This window comes from Meriones unguiculatus, chromosome 6, assembly GCF_030254825.1.
Source record: "Meriones unguiculatus strain TT.TT164.6M chromosome 6, Bangor_MerUng_6.1, whole genome shotgun sequence".
Taxonomy (NCBI): Eukaryota; Metazoa; Chordata; class Mammalia; order Rodentia; family Muridae; genus Meriones; species Meriones unguiculatus.
Genome location: NC_083354.1, coordinates 9,157,732 through 9,176,092, shown reverse-complemented (window position 1 = coordinate 9,176,092; position 18,361 = coordinate 9,157,732). Strand labels below are relative to the sequence as shown.

At 43.5% G+C, this 18,361-nt stretch overlaps 1 protein-coding gene across 3 annotated transcripts in view; it reads right to left on the bottom strand.

Annotated features, from left to right (window-relative positions):
* Nucleotides 1–18,361, bottom strand: part of Filip1 (filamin A interacting protein 1) — a 166,200-nt gene that overhangs the window by 40,672 nt on the left and 107,167 nt on the right. For all 3 annotated transcript variants that reach the window (XM_060384706.1, XM_060384704.1, XM_060384705.1), the window contains exons 3-4: nucleotides 13,732–13,905; nucleotides 7,655–7,833 (exon numbers count right to left, since the gene is read on the bottom strand). In XM_060384706.1, the coding sequence (XP_060240689.1) occupies nucleotides 7,655–7,833; nucleotides 13,732–13,905 (353 nt within the window). The remainder of the gene's footprint in view (nucleotides 1–7,654; nucleotides 7,834–13,731; nucleotides 13,906–18,361) is intronic.

The window sequence follows — 18,361 nt, the reverse complement described above, 5'->3', positions numbered from 1 at the left end:
TGTAGGCAACCCGATATCTTGCAGGTCTTAGAAGATCTAGACACAAAACTCACTTCAAAAGCAGGAGTGACCCAGAGCATTTTAGAGGGGTTGTTTCCAAACAGTCACTGCCAGAGAGCCAGCCATGCTTCAAATGCTGAAGGAATTCAGAGCGCCAGCCTGCATTATCGGGAGCCTACTGGGGTGTTTAATAAGGTACAAGCGCGCAGTGGCTCTCTCAGTAAAGAAGTGGCTCTCCATCCTGTGTTTGTTTTCCAGCTCTTCTTACAGCACGGAGGAGAGTAGGCGAGCTAAGAACAGGAGAGGCGCTCCTTCCATCCACGCAGCCAGATTAAAGTAAGCGGACCGGCACCACTTTGGGCAAGTCAGCTTTAACGGAGAAATCACCGGAAGCACAGACAGACAACTGGTTCTGAACAGTTTATAAAGTGTTCAAAAAATCAGTTATTCCAGCCCTCCAAAATTATCTGAATTCACATTTCATTTGAATCCACAAATCCTTTCACGTCACTTTTTTGTTTTTTGGTGGTTTTTGTTGTTGTTGTTGTTTTGTTTGTTTTTCAAGACAGGGTTTCTCTTCGTAGCCCTGGCTGTTCTGGAACTCACTGTGTAGACCAGGCTGGCCTCGAACTCAAAGATCCATCTCGTCTGCCTCTGCCTCTGCCTCCCAAGTGCTGGGATTAAAGGTGTGAACCACTGTTAAAGTCCCTACCTGTTGCAAGGGATGGCTGCCATACCCTGCCCTCTACCTGGGGGTGGGGATGGAGGGGGCTTCTCTCTCTGAGGCCCTTCACTATATAATCCAGCCATCTTGGTTGTGCCACCCTTTTCCCATTTCCCCCACTCCCCCCTTCCTCCTCTCTCTCTTTCTCCCCCTTCAGCACACGCTCCCTTCCCCCCTCCCCTGCTGCTCCCAATAAACCTGCATTTATATAATATAGCTTTGTCTCGCCATTAGCTCATTCCATTTTATTTAATCAATCAACCACCACATCTGGCTTCATTTCACATATTTTTATGTTATGTGATTCTGTGGATCACAGCCTAGATTTTGTATTTTGTTAGGCCAGTGTTCTCCTACAGAGGGCCCACCAGCTACTATTATGACATGATCTGGTGCTTTGTATGTAGTTAACTGCTTCCCCCATCCCACCTCCACGCAACTCCCACCCTGAGAGTCTTACTAGTCTATGAGCAAACCCTCTTATATACCAAAGTGATGCCATGTAACCTTTCCTCCAAATTATCCCTGATAATTATCCCAATAAATGCCTACATCTGGGCAGGGCCGAACTGAGGTAGGTGGCGCTAAAGTTCGAGGGCGTGGAGGACAGAGGATCGTGGGACAGAGGACAGGAGAGGAAGAAGGAGAAAGAAGAAGACGTGAGAACCACGTGGCAAGAAGGAGATAGCTCTGAGGATAGGTGAGGAGAGAAGCAACCCAGGTAAAAAGAATGTGAAAAGTATTTATGGGAATTATAGATGGGAAGTAGTCCAGATAGGAATAATTAAAGCAAGTGGCATAGGATGAGGGACTGAGAGGTAATTAGGTAGCCAAAGGGGTTAGTTTCTACCCAGCCCCATATTTAAGGCATATTAAAAATCTAACAGGTATCTGTGTCTTTTATTGATATGATGGCAGGTTAAATAATAACACCATAATAATGATATATGTGATTAATGGTAAATATTAATAACCAATTTTCAACAAAACATTACCTCTCACCTATTACCTCTTCATTACATCATATATAAACCCCCATCAGTTTCAAATATTTTAAAAAGTTAGCAGCAGCTCAATGTCCTTAGTTATCAGAGAAATGCATATCAAAATGACCCTGAGATTTCACCTTACACCTATCAGAATGGCTAAGATCAAAAACTCAAGTAACAACACGTGCTGGAGAGGATGTGGAGAAAGGGGAACCCTCCTCCATTGCTGGTGGGAATGCAAACTTGTACAACCATTTTGGATAAATCTGGCACTTTCTCAGACAATTAGGAATAGTGCTTCCTCAAGACCCAGCTATACCACTCTTAGGCATATATCCAAAATATGCTCAAGTACACAACAAGGACACTTTGCTCAACCATGTTTGTAGCAGCCTTATTTGTAATAGCCGGAATCTGGAAACAGCCAATATGTCCCTCAACTGAGGAATAGATACAGAAATTGTGGTGCATTTACACAAAGGAATACTACACAGCTATTAAAAACAAGGATACCATGACATTTGCAGGCAAATGGTAGAACCTAGAAAAGCTCATCCTGGGTGAGGTAACCCGGAAGCAGAAAGACACACACGGTATATATTCACTCATAAGTGGATATTAACCACATAATATAGGATAAACATAATAAAATCTATACTCCTAAAGAAGCTAAACAACAAGGAAGACCCTAGGGAACATGCTCAATTATCATTCAGAAGGGCAAATGTGATAGACATTGGAAGTAGGAGAAGGCAGGGAACAGGACAGGAGCCTACCATAGAGGGCCTCTGAAAGACTCTACCCCGCAGGGTATTAAAGCAGAAGCTGAGACTCATAGCCAAACTTTAGGCAGAGTGCAGGGAATCTCATGATAGAAGGGGGAGATGAAAGACCTGGAAGGGACAGGAGTTCCACAAGGAGAACAACAGAACCAAAAAATCTGGGCCCAGGGGTCTTTTCTGAGACTGATACTACAACCAAGGACCATGCATGGGGATAACCTAGAACCCCTGAAGAGATGAAGCCCATGGCAGCTCAGTTGCCAAGCGTGTTCCCTAATAATGGGAACAGGGGCTGTCTCTGACATGAACTCATAGGCTGGCTCTTTGATCACCTCCATCTGAGGGGGGAAGCAGCCTTACCAGGCCACAGAGAAAGACAATGCAGCCAGTCATGATGAGACCTGATAGTCAGATGGAAGGGGAGGAGACCTGCCCCTATCAGTGGACTGGGAGAGGGGCATGGGAGGAAAAAAGGAAGGAAGAGTGGGATTGGGAGGGGAAGAGGGAGGGGGCTATAGCTGGGATACAAAATGAATAAATTATAATTAATTTAAAAATATTAATTAATTTTTAAGAAGTTAGCAAATACCTTGCTATTGTTTTTCTGACAATACTCTAACAGAAAGTATCTAACCAGATGACAATTGTAGGGACATGTAGGGACAGAAGAAAATAATTTAGAAGAGTGAGTCCAGCAGCTAAACAGAAAGCTTTATACCCAGGGTCTCTGCTTTCTGTTGGCAGTCTCTGGTCTGAGGAAACACAGTGCTACAAGAATAGATGTATGGAGTGAACACTAGGGATCAGAGAAATCCCTCACTGAGGGAATTCTCTAGTGACTATACTGTTGACACGGGACAGCCATGTCTAGGGCAATTGTAGGGACAATTTAGAACCTTGTTTGTAATATCTGTTTGATTTTTAATTTTTTAACAGTAGATGTAAGTATACATTGCAAACATTATCTGCATATTTTTATGTACAGCTGTGTTCAGTACCTGTTGAGGCCCGAAGGGAAGATAAGAAGACCTGGGGGAATGGAGTTACAGGTGGTTGTGAGCCACCATACAGGCGCTGGAAACCAAACTAGGATCCCCTGCAAGAGCAGTAAGTACTCTTAACCTTTGAGCCATCTCTCTAGTGCCTGGGCTTTTAAGAAAGTTTCTCAGGTAGCCCAGCGTGTCCTATGTCGCCAAGGCTAGCCTTGCATTGGATCCTCCTGCCTCTCCTTCTCAAATGCTTGGAGGCCAGGCAGCTAGGAGGGGGAGGTCCAATTGCCCTAGCAGGGCTTCCTGTCATGCTTTGGACACACCAGGCTTTGTTTGCTAGATCTACAGTTTAAGACTGGACAGTTTTCAGACTGAGGTAGGGGGTTTACTCTCTCTGATTACACAGAAATGCCAAAGCAGCTCATCTGCTAAAACACAGAGTCAGCAAGCCTTGGCTTACTGCAGTTTAAAGGAAACACAAAGAAACCATAAATTAGAAATCTAGGACATAAAACTCCATTGTTTTCTTTCCTTTCTCATCTTCCCCCTGGGGAGTACCAAACCCAGCAAGAGGTAACATTACCAATTACATTTTTTAAAAACTTTATAAATTCAACCTGTTCTGTACCATGTAATGGCTTTGTTTGTTTTTTGAGGCAGAGTTTCACATAGCACAGCCTGACTTTGAACTTGGTATGTTTCTGAGGCTGACCCCAATTCTTCTGCTCCACCCCTGAAAGGCTGAGGTTACGGGCGGTTCAAAGTCAGTGCTTTCAAGCATTGCAGACGTCAAAGAAATAACCATCTAGCTGAAGGACAGAAGAAAATAATTTAGAAGAGTGAGTCCAGCAGCTAAACAGAAAGCTTTATACCCAGGGTCTCTGCTTTCTGTTGGCAGTCTCTGGTCTGAGGAAACACAGTGCTACAAGAATAGATGTATGGAGTGAACACTAGGGATCAGAGAAATCCCTCACTGAGGGATTTCTCTAGTGACTATACTGTTGACACGGGACAGCCATGTCTAGGACTCTAATGCCTCATCCCCAGAGGAGTGTTAAAACCTTTCCCAGGCAAGGCTCAGGGGGATGGCAAAGCCTTTCTCCTGGGCAGTGCAAAAACAACTACCACAAACTGCAGCTTCCTCCCCTCGGATGTTTACTGTGTGAGATGATTGCCCACAGAGATCTCCTACAGGGATTAGACAACCCTTTCCCTGTGACGGACACAACGAACATGCTAAGGTACTACTCCATCAGAGTGCACACAGCCTGACCACAGTTTTTCTGTTCATGTGTCTGTGCATCTGTCATTTCCTCACTCCCTTGCCTCCTGTAGTCAGGCCTCCAAGATGTTAAGCCCAGAGGACCATGGTAGAACACAGTTTTTGTTTGGTCTCTTAAAGTTTTAAAGTGTTGGGATTAAAGGCACACACTATCACCACCTGGCATTTAGACCAAAGGCCACAGCAGCAAAAGGTTAGGATATAGACATATAAAATATGGTCTTCAAAGTGGGTTATATTACTTAAACAATTTGCTTATATCCACAAACCGGAAACCAGTGGAGGATGTGTGATACTTTACTGAGTAACGTATCTGCAGGTGTATCCTTGCTGTTTACTCTCCTGGAGTCTTAACTTCCTTTTATAGAGGACAGGTTGGCTCACTTAGCAGAAGTGATAGTATACATGAGAGCCTACTGTGTGTCAGACAGTGTACAGGCACTTAGATAAACCACTGTGTCCCACAGCAACCCTGTGAGAAACATGGCAATCTACATAAAGTATTGAAACAGGAATATACAGCTCATGATGAAGAATGAGCAGATCATGCCTGTCTAGCAAGACTGTATTTTTAAAAAATCATATATCATAGTTTACAGTCCTTTGGAAGAGCTACATAGAATCAATAAAGGTGTGTGTGTGTGTATATATATATATATATATTATAGATGTTAGTTACAGCTTGCAGTATCTATTAATATTTGAAGCTGTAGCTTTCAGAATACTTGGAGGAAGCACTGAGTGGGCATTAAGCTTTATTTTGCTGCCTATAGAAAAGAACTGTTTTCGGCCTTACTGCAGGGGCCCCTTTGGCCAGTTACTGACAAAACTTTAACTGGTCCTTGCCGCTGTCTGTCTACTCTCCGCCTGCCGGAGTTGTTTTAGGTGCTAGTACTCGCTAACCTGAGCTGTGAGTGGACTAAACCGCCATTCGTGGAATGGAGACGCATCCAGCGTAAGGGGCGGTAAAAGCAGGCCTTCATAGCCACACACACACGCTCAGACGAGCAGTCCTCTGTTGACTGACAAGGAGATACCAGGTGCTGACAGACCCCGTTAGATCAGGTTTTGAAGCGGTCTTGGGAATTGGGGGGAGATACTGGACGTAGAGCAACAGCGCGGCGGCTGCAGAGAGACGGAACTGGACGTCAGGGCTGCACGTGTTTCGAACCAGGCCAGGACGGCTCAGGTGCTGCTTCTGCTCGGTGTTCATACAACGATTTTATCTCTTTATTTATGAAAGTAAAAGCAATTTTACTTACATTAAAAAACAAACAAACAAACAAACAAAAAACCTAAAGTTTTTTTTTTTTTTTTCTGTTCATAATTTCCAAAGTTCTTTTCTTTTTTTTTTTTTTTTTTTTTTTTTTTTTCAATGCAGTTTATTCAGGAACATTGAACAATCCTCGGACCCCGGGGAAAGCCAGCCCACAGCTTAAATAGCCTCTGGGTAGCCAACTCAGGCGTGCCACGTGGGCAATGCAGATAGGTCCACATACATGGAAGCAAGCCAGATCCTCAGCCTTAGCCAAATGTGGAATTGTTCATGACAGAGAGCACTCACCATCGGGAAGGTGGAAGGCGGAAATCAGCTCCGTCTTTAAGGCATAGCATTCCGCAGCTCTCTACAGTTCCCCCTTTTTGTTTTAGACGCATCAGGCAAGAGTAGAGGTCTGATCTCTGATATTAGAAATAAATTGGGACTTTGTACAGATGTTCATTTAGGTGTCATCCACCCAAAGAGCATCAGACCGTCCGATGCCTTTTTCTCAGAGGCGGGACCTGGGGCATCAACCCGCATGCAATCAGACATGCACTTCTCTGGGTCCAAAGCGGCTGACCCTGAGTGCAGTGCTTAGCCTCGCATCCTGAGCGTATCATTTTAGCTTTTTATGATATCCAACCAAAGTGTGCAGCCGAGGGCTGGAGAGAGGGCTCAGCGGTTGAGAGCACCCGCCGCTCCTGTGGAGGATGTGCGTCTGGTTCCCAGCACCCACACGGCGGCTCCCAGTTCCAAGGGACCTGAGGATGTCTTCTGACATCGCCCCGCAGCAGGTATGCGTGTGGCACACACACAGCAAAAAACACTCATACACGTACTTTTTTTTTTTTTTAAGCATGTAACCTTTTCAGAATTAAAAAGGGGATAATTTATATACATCCAATATTAAGATTTTCTATTCTGGTATTAGGGGAGAAGTTTAATGTATAAGTGAGTGTAAGAATTTACCTTTCTGAAAAGTGAATTTCAACCCCAAAGAGGAAAATTACACTATTTCAAATCAGAGGCTTTCAAATGTAGGGGTTTTGCTGATAAAATTCATACACAAACCTCCTCAGTTTCTTTCCAGCTTTGTGGTTTTCAGGCTCTAAGCATCCTGGGGACTCTGGCACCTTACTTTTGCGCACACCAAACACAGTCATGTGTTAATCTCAGATAAGAGTCACCCCTACTTCTGGAGCTCCCCAACCCCACCACAAACCATTCGGAAACCAGAATAAGACCCTTGGCACCTGCCCACAGCGTCACACGTTCATCTAAAAGCCCTTGACAAAAATCTAACTTGTCTTCATGATAAAAGTCCTAGAGAATGAAAAGCTGCCATGTACACACCCCAGCGTAATAAAAGCCGTATATGGGAAACCCACAGCCAAGGTCATCACAAAAGGAGGCGAACTCGAGGCAATCCCACTGACGTCAGAGACGAGACCAGGCTGTCCGCCAGCCCGCTCCTTTTCAATAAAGTGCATGGCTTCTTTTCCTATGCCTATCCCTTCGGTTTCCTTCTCTTGCCTTACTGCTCCCGCTAGTGCTTTGAGCCTGGCCTCTGCCGTGGTTCAGCCGTGAAATGGGAGCCAGCCGTGACGGGCGCCCGCGTGCAGGTTACCTCTCTCGCTCCTGCTCCAGCAGGTTGGTGAAGTCGTCGCTCTTGTTCATGTAGTCAGTGTGCTTGTGCTTCTCGTTCTCCAGCTCGTACACGGTGCGCCTGTGGCACTTCTCCGCCAGCAGCAGCTGCTCCAGCATGCGGCGGTACGTCTCCTTCTGCTTCTCCTCCAGTCTGTCCAGCTGCCAGAGCAAAGCCCGGAAAGACCTTAATACCTGACTTCTTCTCCAGCGTCTGTAGGTTACGCTGGTCTAGGGGCTTATGACCGGATGGAGAACACTGAAAGGGAAACTGTGTCCTATCATCTTGTGGTACTCCCTTGATGCCAACTGTCTTTTTAAACTGTCATTGTATCTGGCATTGTGGCGACGACGCCTTGAATCCCAGCACTCGGGAGACAGAAGCAGGTGGATCTGTGAGCTCCAGGCCAGCCTGGTCTACGGAATGAGTTCCTGGACAGCCAGGGCTACACAGAAAAATCCTGTCTCAAAAACCGAAACAAAGCAGAAGCAGAAGAAGAAGAAAAAAAAAACAAACTAGCTATAATAATTCTAAAGCTTTTGGTTTGTTTTTTGAGATTAAGTCTTGTTAGGCAGCCCAGGGTGTTATCAAAATCTAATCCCCCTGCCTCAGCCTTCTGCGTGCTGCAATTACAGGCATGTGCTGTGATACCCAGTTCGTAGTGCTACAATTTATCAATTTATCTGCTGGCCTTCTAGAACAATCTCCCTAAATTTTAGAATACATCGTTTCAAAAAACAAAAGTGGATAGCATCTCCCTGATCTCAGAAAAGTTAAGATCTCATATGTATCAAACTTCTCTTCACTGTCACAATGAAAGCAATTACCTCAATTTCTCAGGAAAGTATAAGACTATTCCACACTCCTGATTTTTTCTTTGGCTTGTTTTTTGTTTGTTTGTTTGTTTGTTTTTGTTTGTTTGGTTGGTTGGTTTTTGAGATGTGCTTAAATATTAAACATTTAAACATCTAAATGAGGTTTTACAAATCTTCAATAGAGCTGCTGTTTGTCTGTAGCCAGCGTATCCTATCTTTATGAGACTGTGGCCTCAATCAGTTCTACGTCATCTATACAGTCTGCGCAAAGTGTGCTTTAGTGAGTGCCTGCTCATGTGGATGCAATCTTACGGTATGGATACTTCCTACCCTACTTGCTACTCTTTCTCTCAAGCTCCAGCACAGGGCTTTTACTCCACCACTGCCACCGCTGAGGTGAGACAGCTCACTGTGGGGGCTGTACGTGGCCAGCAGAACCCCTGCAATTCATGGTCTGTGCAGCAAGGGATGGTAGCAGCATTGTCTGACTAAAGGGCTGTGATGAGCAAATGGCCTGACATTGTCCCATGTTCTCTGAGAAGGGAAGTCCTCTGCTTCTCCCTTACCCCGTTCTACTATTCCTAGTAGAACGGGCATATTAAAATCCACTCTCAAGCCCACTGACAACTTTCTAGCCCTCCTGGGGAGCAGGTCTGCATACAGTGAAGCATCAGAGCTGTTCCCTAGGTTTCTATGTTTGCCCTTCCGTTTCAGGAAGGCTTTACGGTCCCCTTTACAGATGAAGTAATTTTTTATGAATGGATCATGTGGGGAACTCAAAATAAAAGGCAGGTTGCTTTACCCTCTTCCCTTCTTCTCTTTGTTTCGGAGTACATGTAGTTGGAGACGGCATGAAGGACCTGCACTAACTGTTGACTCACAGTGCTCAGACCTTTACAGATTGGCAGTTAAACTCCTGTGCCTTTTGACAAATCTGGAAAAGTGTTTGAAGAACAGCTCTGCCTTTGTCCAAATCTCCCTCTGCTTAGGAAGGGGCTGTAGCTTATTGGAAAGCTCTGTTTTGGAATACAGAGCCAAGTATGTAAGGATCACTCTTTTCATTTGTTCTGCAAACTGCATACCATAGCGCAATGCATTGTGCTCTGAAGGCCCAGTCTCCTCTCTGATATCAATCTAGCTAAGGACTGGTATAGGGGAAGATGATGGCTTGTTGAATTGGATGGTAGATGGGGAGATCTCAAGAGATAGGGATTGTATGGACACCTGGAGAGAATGATAGTACATGGAAATATCAAATGTTCTGGTGCAGCCTCAGCACAGAGCAGGCCTTGGCCTTGACCATGTGGGCTTTTAGGTTAGCAACAGTCTTGGGCTGGGTCACTGGAGTGTGCTTCAGGAATTGCTGTGGATAGCATTCACCCCAACGCACCTCATAGAGTTTGCTGTAACCATGGTTACATTATGAAGAAGACAATCTTCCTGACTTAGGACACACGTTGCTGAGGCATCCCTGGATAGTGTTTCTGAGTTGGTAAGCTCTGTTTAAAAGTGTTACTGTAGGATCTAGCCTTCAGTCTTAAATTCTGCATGGGAAAACTTGCATGGGTAGCAACAGGTCATCTCTGTCAGGTGTTATTTCTGTTTTTCTGTTGGCTTGTTGTTGTTGTTTTTGCTTTTTTTAAAAATAATATCAAGGTCCTAAAAGAGAAGAGAAGTGGCTGTTCTCTTGGCCCTCTGCAACTTGTGCAGTGACTGAAGGTTGACTCCCTTAGAAGTCATTGAACCTATTGATTCACCAACCTACATTGAGCACTAGCTTTGGGTTCTCAGGTTTTAAGAGATGGCTTGGCATAGAGGAATGGCTTTTATTAAAGAGCAGTGCAACTGGAATGGAAATCTATTATTTTGGAGAGTTAATTTTTATTTGGATAGAGGGGGGAAAGTGAAAAGATCATGAATGTACCTGGAAGTATTTTTTTGTTGTTTTTGGTGGTGGTGGTTTTTGGGAGACAGGGTTATATGAAAGGGACACGGGTTTGGGTGTGTCCAAGGTAAGGCAGCTTAGTCATTTTTAATCACAATTGAGGATCAGTGGAGACAGGAGGGCCCCAGAGCAGAGGAGTGACTCTTGTACACAGAGGGCATGAGGACCCAGAACAGGAGGACCCAGGACACAGCTGAGGAAATGCTATAAATCTTGAAATGGTCTCATGAGATTACATATAGTCCTTCCCTTGAGGGTGTAATAGCTCTTTCAAGGTGACTGAATAAAGTCCACAGAGGGTGGAGCAGGATAAGATAAGACATCAGAAGCACTACTTGGTGAAAGACTGAATTGCTGACATTGCTTGGAGTTGGACCACATGCCCCATGCTTTGTAATATTAAGTTTGTATCAAAAGAAAAAGGAGGCAAACTAAAGGGGACTCAGGCAGGGAAGCACCAACTCAGCCCACATATGGCTCAGGAGAGGTGGGGAAGACACCCTATTGAGAAGTATTCAATTCAAGGACAGGAAAACTGAATCAAGATTCAGGCCAAAACTGCAAAACATACAGTCTTACAGACTCTGAAGCCTTGGTTTTGCCTCTCTTCCTGGAGGAGACCCCACAGCACAGATTATTAAAGGCCACAAATGTAACCAGGCTGGTCTTGAACCAGTTACTGTCCTTCCTCAGTCCTCTGAGGGTGGTGATTACATGCATGGACTATCATATATAAGCAGAAAAACAAATGTTCGTCTAGATAAGTAGACAGCCCGAGATACATAGTAAGACCTTGTCTCTAAAGACAAGAAGAAGAAGAAAAAGGAGGAGGAGAAGGAGGAGGAGGAAGCACTCAGGTTTAAAAGCATAGAGAAAAGAAAAACAATAAGGTAAATAAAATTTTAAAATAGCTGTGAAAAAAAAGGGAGCCACTTGAAGAAACTAATTGAAATACTAAAATTAAAGAAAAATAACTCATCTGAGTTTTCCTATGCAGAAAAATAAATGGCAGAAGGTATTTATTGGTTGACTAGGACAAGATGCCATATTAGTAGCTGAAATGGAGAAAAGGCTTAGTTCTGAGGATGGTCAAGTCACACAGGCCTTAGAAGGGATGGTGGCCAGGATATATGAGCTGAAGAAAGAATGAGGGCTGGGCTGTAGCTCAGAAGCAGAGCCAGACCCCAGGCATGTGTGATTTCAGAGGTTTGATGCTCTATGGTATGAAATTAATGAATACCAGTACAAATTAGGTCCCAGTGGGCTATCCAATAGGATTCACTGAAGATTAAGCAGTGAGTCCAGCACGATGGAGTGCTTTCCCTGTCTGACCAGGAATGAAAGAGCAAATACTAAATCCTCAGAAATCTATAAATAATTCCAGAATATCAAGATTCAAAACTCTTAGGCAAAATTCCAAGAAAATGTAAGCATTTGGTCTGTTTCTTTTCCGTGTCTTATTCTGCTCAGCCTTAGCAGGAGGATCACTCCTGACTATCCTGTGAGAGTTCAATAAAATGACTAAACCTTATTAGCATTTTCAGTCTCGCTGATAGATACGGAAGTCTACATTTCCTGTTTTTCTCAGCAACTTCAAGGTTGCTGAGAACAAAAACATCAACAAAACAACTTTAAAAGTCCTAGCTCTGGGGAGCAGGGAAGGTTGGAGAGATGGCTCAGAGGTTAGGAGCACTGGCTGCCCTTCCAGAGGTCCTGAGTTCAATGCCCAGCAACCACATGGTGGCTCATAACTATCTAATGAGATCCGGTTCCTTCTTCTGGTGTGCAGGCATACACGTAGTTAGAACACTGTATATATAGGAAATAAATTAAAAGAAAAAAGTCCTAGTTCTGTTTTTGTTTTCATGATAGTGAGAATTGAACCCATATGAGGGGCTGGAGTGAGGGAGCAAAAACTACAGTGGTGGCAGAAAAACTTTTATCCTTTTAGCATTCTTCACAGAGCAGGTTTTTATTAGATATTGTGGGGGAAAGCAGATTCCTCCTCTTTCTATCTCTCTCTGTCTCTGTCTCCTTTCTGTCTCATCTCTTGACCCTGTCTCTCATTTCTCTGCTAGGGAGATTATTAAGAGGAGAAAGAAACAGAAAAACAGGCTTAGCGCCACCAATCCCAGGATGGCTCACAGCTGAGCATTTCTGCACAGCCCCTTTCTCCATAGCTAGGATCCTCTGGCCAGGTGTACCTCCTGATGGCCATAGAAGCCTCTCTCTGAGTACGTTTTCAGAGTTCCGTGGCTGAGGGGTCATGATTCTGGTTAAACTGTCTGCTCTGATGGCCCACCTCTCCCTTGGGGTTAGCGGAGTCACCTCAAGCCCTAACCGTGAGAGAAAAGAATTAGGAAGCTGAAGCTGAGTATTTTAATCCCAGTTACCACTGTCATCATCATCATTATGACAGTGATGTTTTTACTCCTATGACTTTTATTCCTCCACCCGTGCACACATGTGCAAGAACTTGAAGATGTCAATAATTATCACCAACGCTAACCGCTAGTAGTGCCTGACTTTCTAGAACATGTCAGATGCAATGCTAAAAGCTTTCCAGGCATTGTTCACTTAGTCCTCACACCACTGTGAGGTGTGTGCCGTGGTCATTCCCCAAGCCTGCAGATAAGGAGCCAGGGTTTAATGAGCTGAAGTGGGCTCTGCAAAACCACACAGCTGGATCTCAAACTGTTATCTGAATACTGCCCAATGGAGATATTTAGGTTAATTTTTTTTAGATGAACTAATATCAGTAGGACTGTATTGAATCCTTTTATGCATATATTATATGTTACATGCATATTATATTAGGAATTATGGGCTATCTTCACTGGGATTTTTTTACTTCATCACTAGAATTCACATAAGACCTTTTAAACCATGACATTTTTAAGATCTTTCCAAAGCCATGGTATTAAACCATTACCATCAATAATGAATTCAACCTAATGTTAGGCTATCATTTTTACAATAATTCTAAAAACTCAAGGTGAGAACTGTAAGCACCCCAAATTTTTAGATATGCTCTTTCTTAGAGGAGTAAAGCAATAATGTACTTTCAGAGCACACAACATTCCTAATCATATGGAAAAATGTATTTCGAGCCTGAAGCGTATCTAAGTTGGAAACTCCTACCCGCACTTATCTAGTACAGCCCACGAGTTACTTAACTCTCCACCGGGGCATCATGACATTTTGCATTTGGAAGAAAATGTCAAAGCATATAAAAGGGAGAGGGGTGTCCTCTCTCCGTAGTTTCTCTCTAGGGAGGCTTGCTGGTGCCCTGCCTTTACCTCTGAGATAGGTTTCTCATAGACATCTTCTCCTATGGACTTCTCTTGAGCGAGGATGGCATCTCGGTGCAGGACCCGAAGCACTTTCTCTGGTTCTGCAGATCCATAATGCGCCTCCAGAACCTCAGGCTTGGTTTTCTCTGTCTTCAGCATGTGGATCACGTCTTCTCTAGCCTGTGGCCGAAAGTACAGCAAGGTCAGGCGGCTGACACGGCAGAGGGCGGGTCGGACTCACGAAATCAGTGCGGGCTTACAAAAAGCATCCCTACTGCCCCAGGTCTATTGCATTTTCACTGGGGATTCTGTTCTTACTCTTTATTTTTTTAAACCAACTGTAGATTGGCAAGCAGATACTCTGCTTTGGTTGCTAGGAAGCAGGGGAGCAGAGAAAGAATCTGTGCTAATATTAACTGCATAAAAATTGCTTTACTTAAGGAGCACTAATATGAGAGAGGAGGCCAGGTGGGGCTAGTCCTAAAAAACCTGTTTCAGGGTGCATGAGGTCAGCAACGAACAAAATCCTCTAGTTTTCTATTTATGCTTTCAGTATAGTATTCAAATGTATTTTAAAGGGAAACCCTTTACTCTATAACTGTGTTTACTGTAGCTATACCTCCATATGCAGCTAATGAACAGCCATCCTTACTGATCTGTTTTCCGTAAGCAACTTCCTTACATAGAAGTGCATGACTGGAACTCACACTGTGCTGTGCTAGGCTTTTTAACTAACCAATTCCCACCAAACGCTGTCTTTCTGACACGCATGCCGTCACTAGGTGAGTCCGGTTGATATAGGTCAGAGTTAGTCTTTTGGTGGCTTAGCTCAACATCGTATTGATGCTCTCAAGAAAACCACGGCTGTAGGTCTACGTGGCATGTCTTTGGTCCCATCATGCAATGTACACACCTCTGGGTGCCCTTTATGTTGGTGCATTGTGATAGAGCTGACAGTTGCTGTGTACACTTCCCTCTAGGCTGGGGGCTGCCTTACCAGCAGGGTAATAGGCAAACCAGCATGACTTCATTGCACAGATTTCAGTCCCTAACAGCAAAATAGTTTTCTCCTGCACCAGCGCTGGCTGTGAGTTTAAAATTAGAAACCCCATCATTGCAATGCATGTTTTTAACAGGAGAGCTAACTAGTGAAACATGAGTACTGAATTCACAATCTGACTGTTTCTTAGGGCTTCTCAGTCTGTTGCATCTTTCAGTCTCCGAACTAATCCCATCCACACGGATTAAGACGAATTCGCTAGTGGGCCAGCGATGACCTAGACTTTGCTGAAGACCTTAGTAATTAGGAATATTAGTGAGAATGTCCAGGTTGGAAAAGAGGCTGATGAAAAAGCAGCTTGTCATCACATGGGAGAAATACACACAAAGCACAGTGCCATTTCCTGCTGGCAGGGGGCCATGTATGAAAATCACAACAGCGCCCTGGGGCTAGTGAGGTGGCTTCTTCGGGACAGTGCTTGCGATGCAAGCATGAGGAACCGAGTACGTATCTTCAAAAGCCACGTGAGAAGCAGACACAGTGGTACATTTCTATAGTCCCACTGAGGAAGAAGGATAATGGTAGCTTTTTCAAAATAGGGACTTCCAGTGAGCCAGCCTCCATTATCACACTCTTTTTTCCACTTTCATGTGTGATTCCAAATTTGCCTTCCTGTCCATGAGCCACTATGTTCACAGTTTCTTCTTTCAAGACGATGTTTTCATTTTCAGTCAAAGCAAAAAGCAAAAATCACCCAGATATGAGTGATTAAAGGGAAAAGAGAGCAACGATATTCATTTGCTATTTTAATTGGCTTATGGAGGTCAGGTGGCCAAACTGCCTTGCTGGGCACAGGCTCTGACCCTGCATCTGAGAACAATGTACAGGCTTACATGAATGAGATAAGCGTAGAAGCCCTTCCCATTGAAGACCAAAAACAATCAATGCACAGGGTCTTCCTGCAATATAGCACCACCATAGTTGTGGATTTATGTTGTGTCCAGAGTTACTTGACAGACAGAATAAGCAGGGGCTAAATTACAGCCCAGACGTCTCTCACTAGACAAAATGGACCCTGAATAAGGGCTGCATCTCCTAGATGAAACATGAACTTTCTTTCCCTTCTCCCTCTCCTCTCTTCCTACTCCTCCTTGTATGAGTCCATATGTATGTGCTCATATTTGAGCACATATGTGTGTGCTCATGTGTGAACACGTGTTGGAGGCCAGGAGTTGATAATATGTCTTCCTCCTCAAACACTCTGTGCCTTAAATGTTCAGAGACATGGTTTCTCACTAAATTCAACAATAACAATTGTTGAAGAAGAACAAAGGAAAAACACATTATTTACGTGTCACGTAATAGACGCACAAAGGCAAATGGAATAAAATTAGCGTTTCTAAACTAGAAAGTTCCTCCTTTTCTACCTAGAAACTTGGTCCTGAGAAAGTGACCTTTATGCTGGCTCTACAGGATGCTATGCACAGCGTTCCTGGGATCCAAAACAAAGGCATAAACCCAAAGTCATAAAGATTGTGCAGCGTCCACTCATTGGCATTGTCAGGGTTCTTCTGAGATCATTCAGACACAGCTGTGAACCTGGGGACAGCACAGTCACTGAGGTAGGCAGCGGTGGGAGGGGCAGGAGGAGCACAGGTTCTGTCACGGTCCTTCCTCTTCAGTCACGTTCCTACCTGACAGAGCTAGTCACGCATTACCTTAACAAACCACGTCCTGAAGAAGACTCAGCCCTCACTGCAGATAAGAGTGCTCAGACAGTTGGCCTGCGAACATAAGCCGAAGCAAACACTCCTGACAGCATGGGTTACACCTACTAATTCACACTAGTCTATGTGACCTATGCACAAGAAAAGAAAATAAATTCTAAAACAGTAAGACAAGCAAGAACTTTAAACATGGAATTTATAATCCAGATTGCGGTATAGTAGGATGAGCCTGCTTTTAAGAGTCTCAGAATTGTTTTCTGGTCATAGGAATAAAAAAAAAAAAATCTGGTCCTGGGTGATCTATGAATGTTGCTTTAAGTTAATTTTATCATCTATGGAATAAAACCATAACAACTTTGCCGTATGAATGTTGCCAAGATGGAACTAGATACAAATTCCTGGAGTGACCAATGTTGAACTTGGCATAGAGTGGGTCCTGAGTCAGTGGAGACATTACTATAATTTTTGCTAGATGGCCTTTTCTTGAGGAGAAAAGGAATTTTTTAATATAAAACTTTGACTGGAGTATATTTATTCTACATAGTGGTGGGTGTCATAGATGTTTTTGTACAGTCGTGTCATATCCTTGGACTGTATTCACCGGTCCATCCCTTCTCCTTTATTCCCTTTCCTGTTGTTCTCATTCCCTTAGTCCTATATCTACTTTCATGTACATGGTTTAGGTAGCTGTACAAAATCTAGGATTCACAGATGAGAGAACATGCAATATTTATCTACCTGAGTCTGACTTATCTAGCCTACTATGATGGTCCCATTTGCATCCATTTTTCCTGTCAACTACACATTTTTGTTCAACTTTATGACGGGTAAAACTCCATCGCATATATACCATTCCTTTCTGCATCATCTGACAGACGCCTAGCCTGATTCATAACACCTAGTGCTATTGTGAATAGTGCAGCAGTAAACATAAAAGTTCCAAGTATCAGGGTTGAAGGGATGGCTCAGTGATTAAGAGCACGTGCTGCTTTGGCACAGGACCTGCTGCCCAGCATCCAGGTCAGGCAGCTCAGAACTGCCTGTAACTTCAGTTCGGGAGATCTGATGCCTTCTTCTGGCCTCTGCATCCACGTGCTGCACATACGGCTATGATGCAGGTAAACACACATGGCATAAATAAAATGAAAGAAATCTTTAGTGTAAAAAGTGCAAGTATTTCTGTGCTCTGTTGACTTAGAATCCATTGAGTATATACCAGAGTGGTATAGTAGGGTCATAGGTTATATAAACTTTTGGTTTATTGAGGAACTTCTTATGGTGATTTCTATAGCGGTGAGCCTAATTTACAGTTTCACTGACAGTGTAGCAACCCACCCATCTTGAGTCTTTGTCATCATGTTGTTTTCTTTGTGGTAACTAACTATTCTGACTGGGGTAAAACAGAATCTCAATATTGTTTCAGTTTGCATTTCCCTGGTGGATGATGTTGGACATTATTTACATATTTATTGGACGTTCATATTTCATATTTTGAGAACTATTTGTTGGTTGCATTATCCCATTTACTGATTCGTTTGTTAACGTGCTGTTCAGTTTTTTTTTTTAATTTTTTAATAAGTTCTAGATACTAACCCTTTTTCAGATGTGTGCCTAGAAAAGATTTTTATCTTCTTCTGTAGGCTTTCTACTCATGTGTTTCCTTTATTGGATAGGAGGAGCCTTTGGATTTCATGAAATCTTATTTGTCAATTCTTGATACTATTCCCAAGCAACCAGATCCTTTTCAGATAGTCTCTGCCTATTCCTACACCTCTGTCTTGAAGTGGTTTAGTTTCAGTGTTTGGAGTCATATTTTAAGGTCTTTTATCACACTTGAATTGATTTTTGTACAGAATGAGCAATTCATTCTTCTAGATGTGGACATTCAGTTCCCCAACAGCATTTGTTA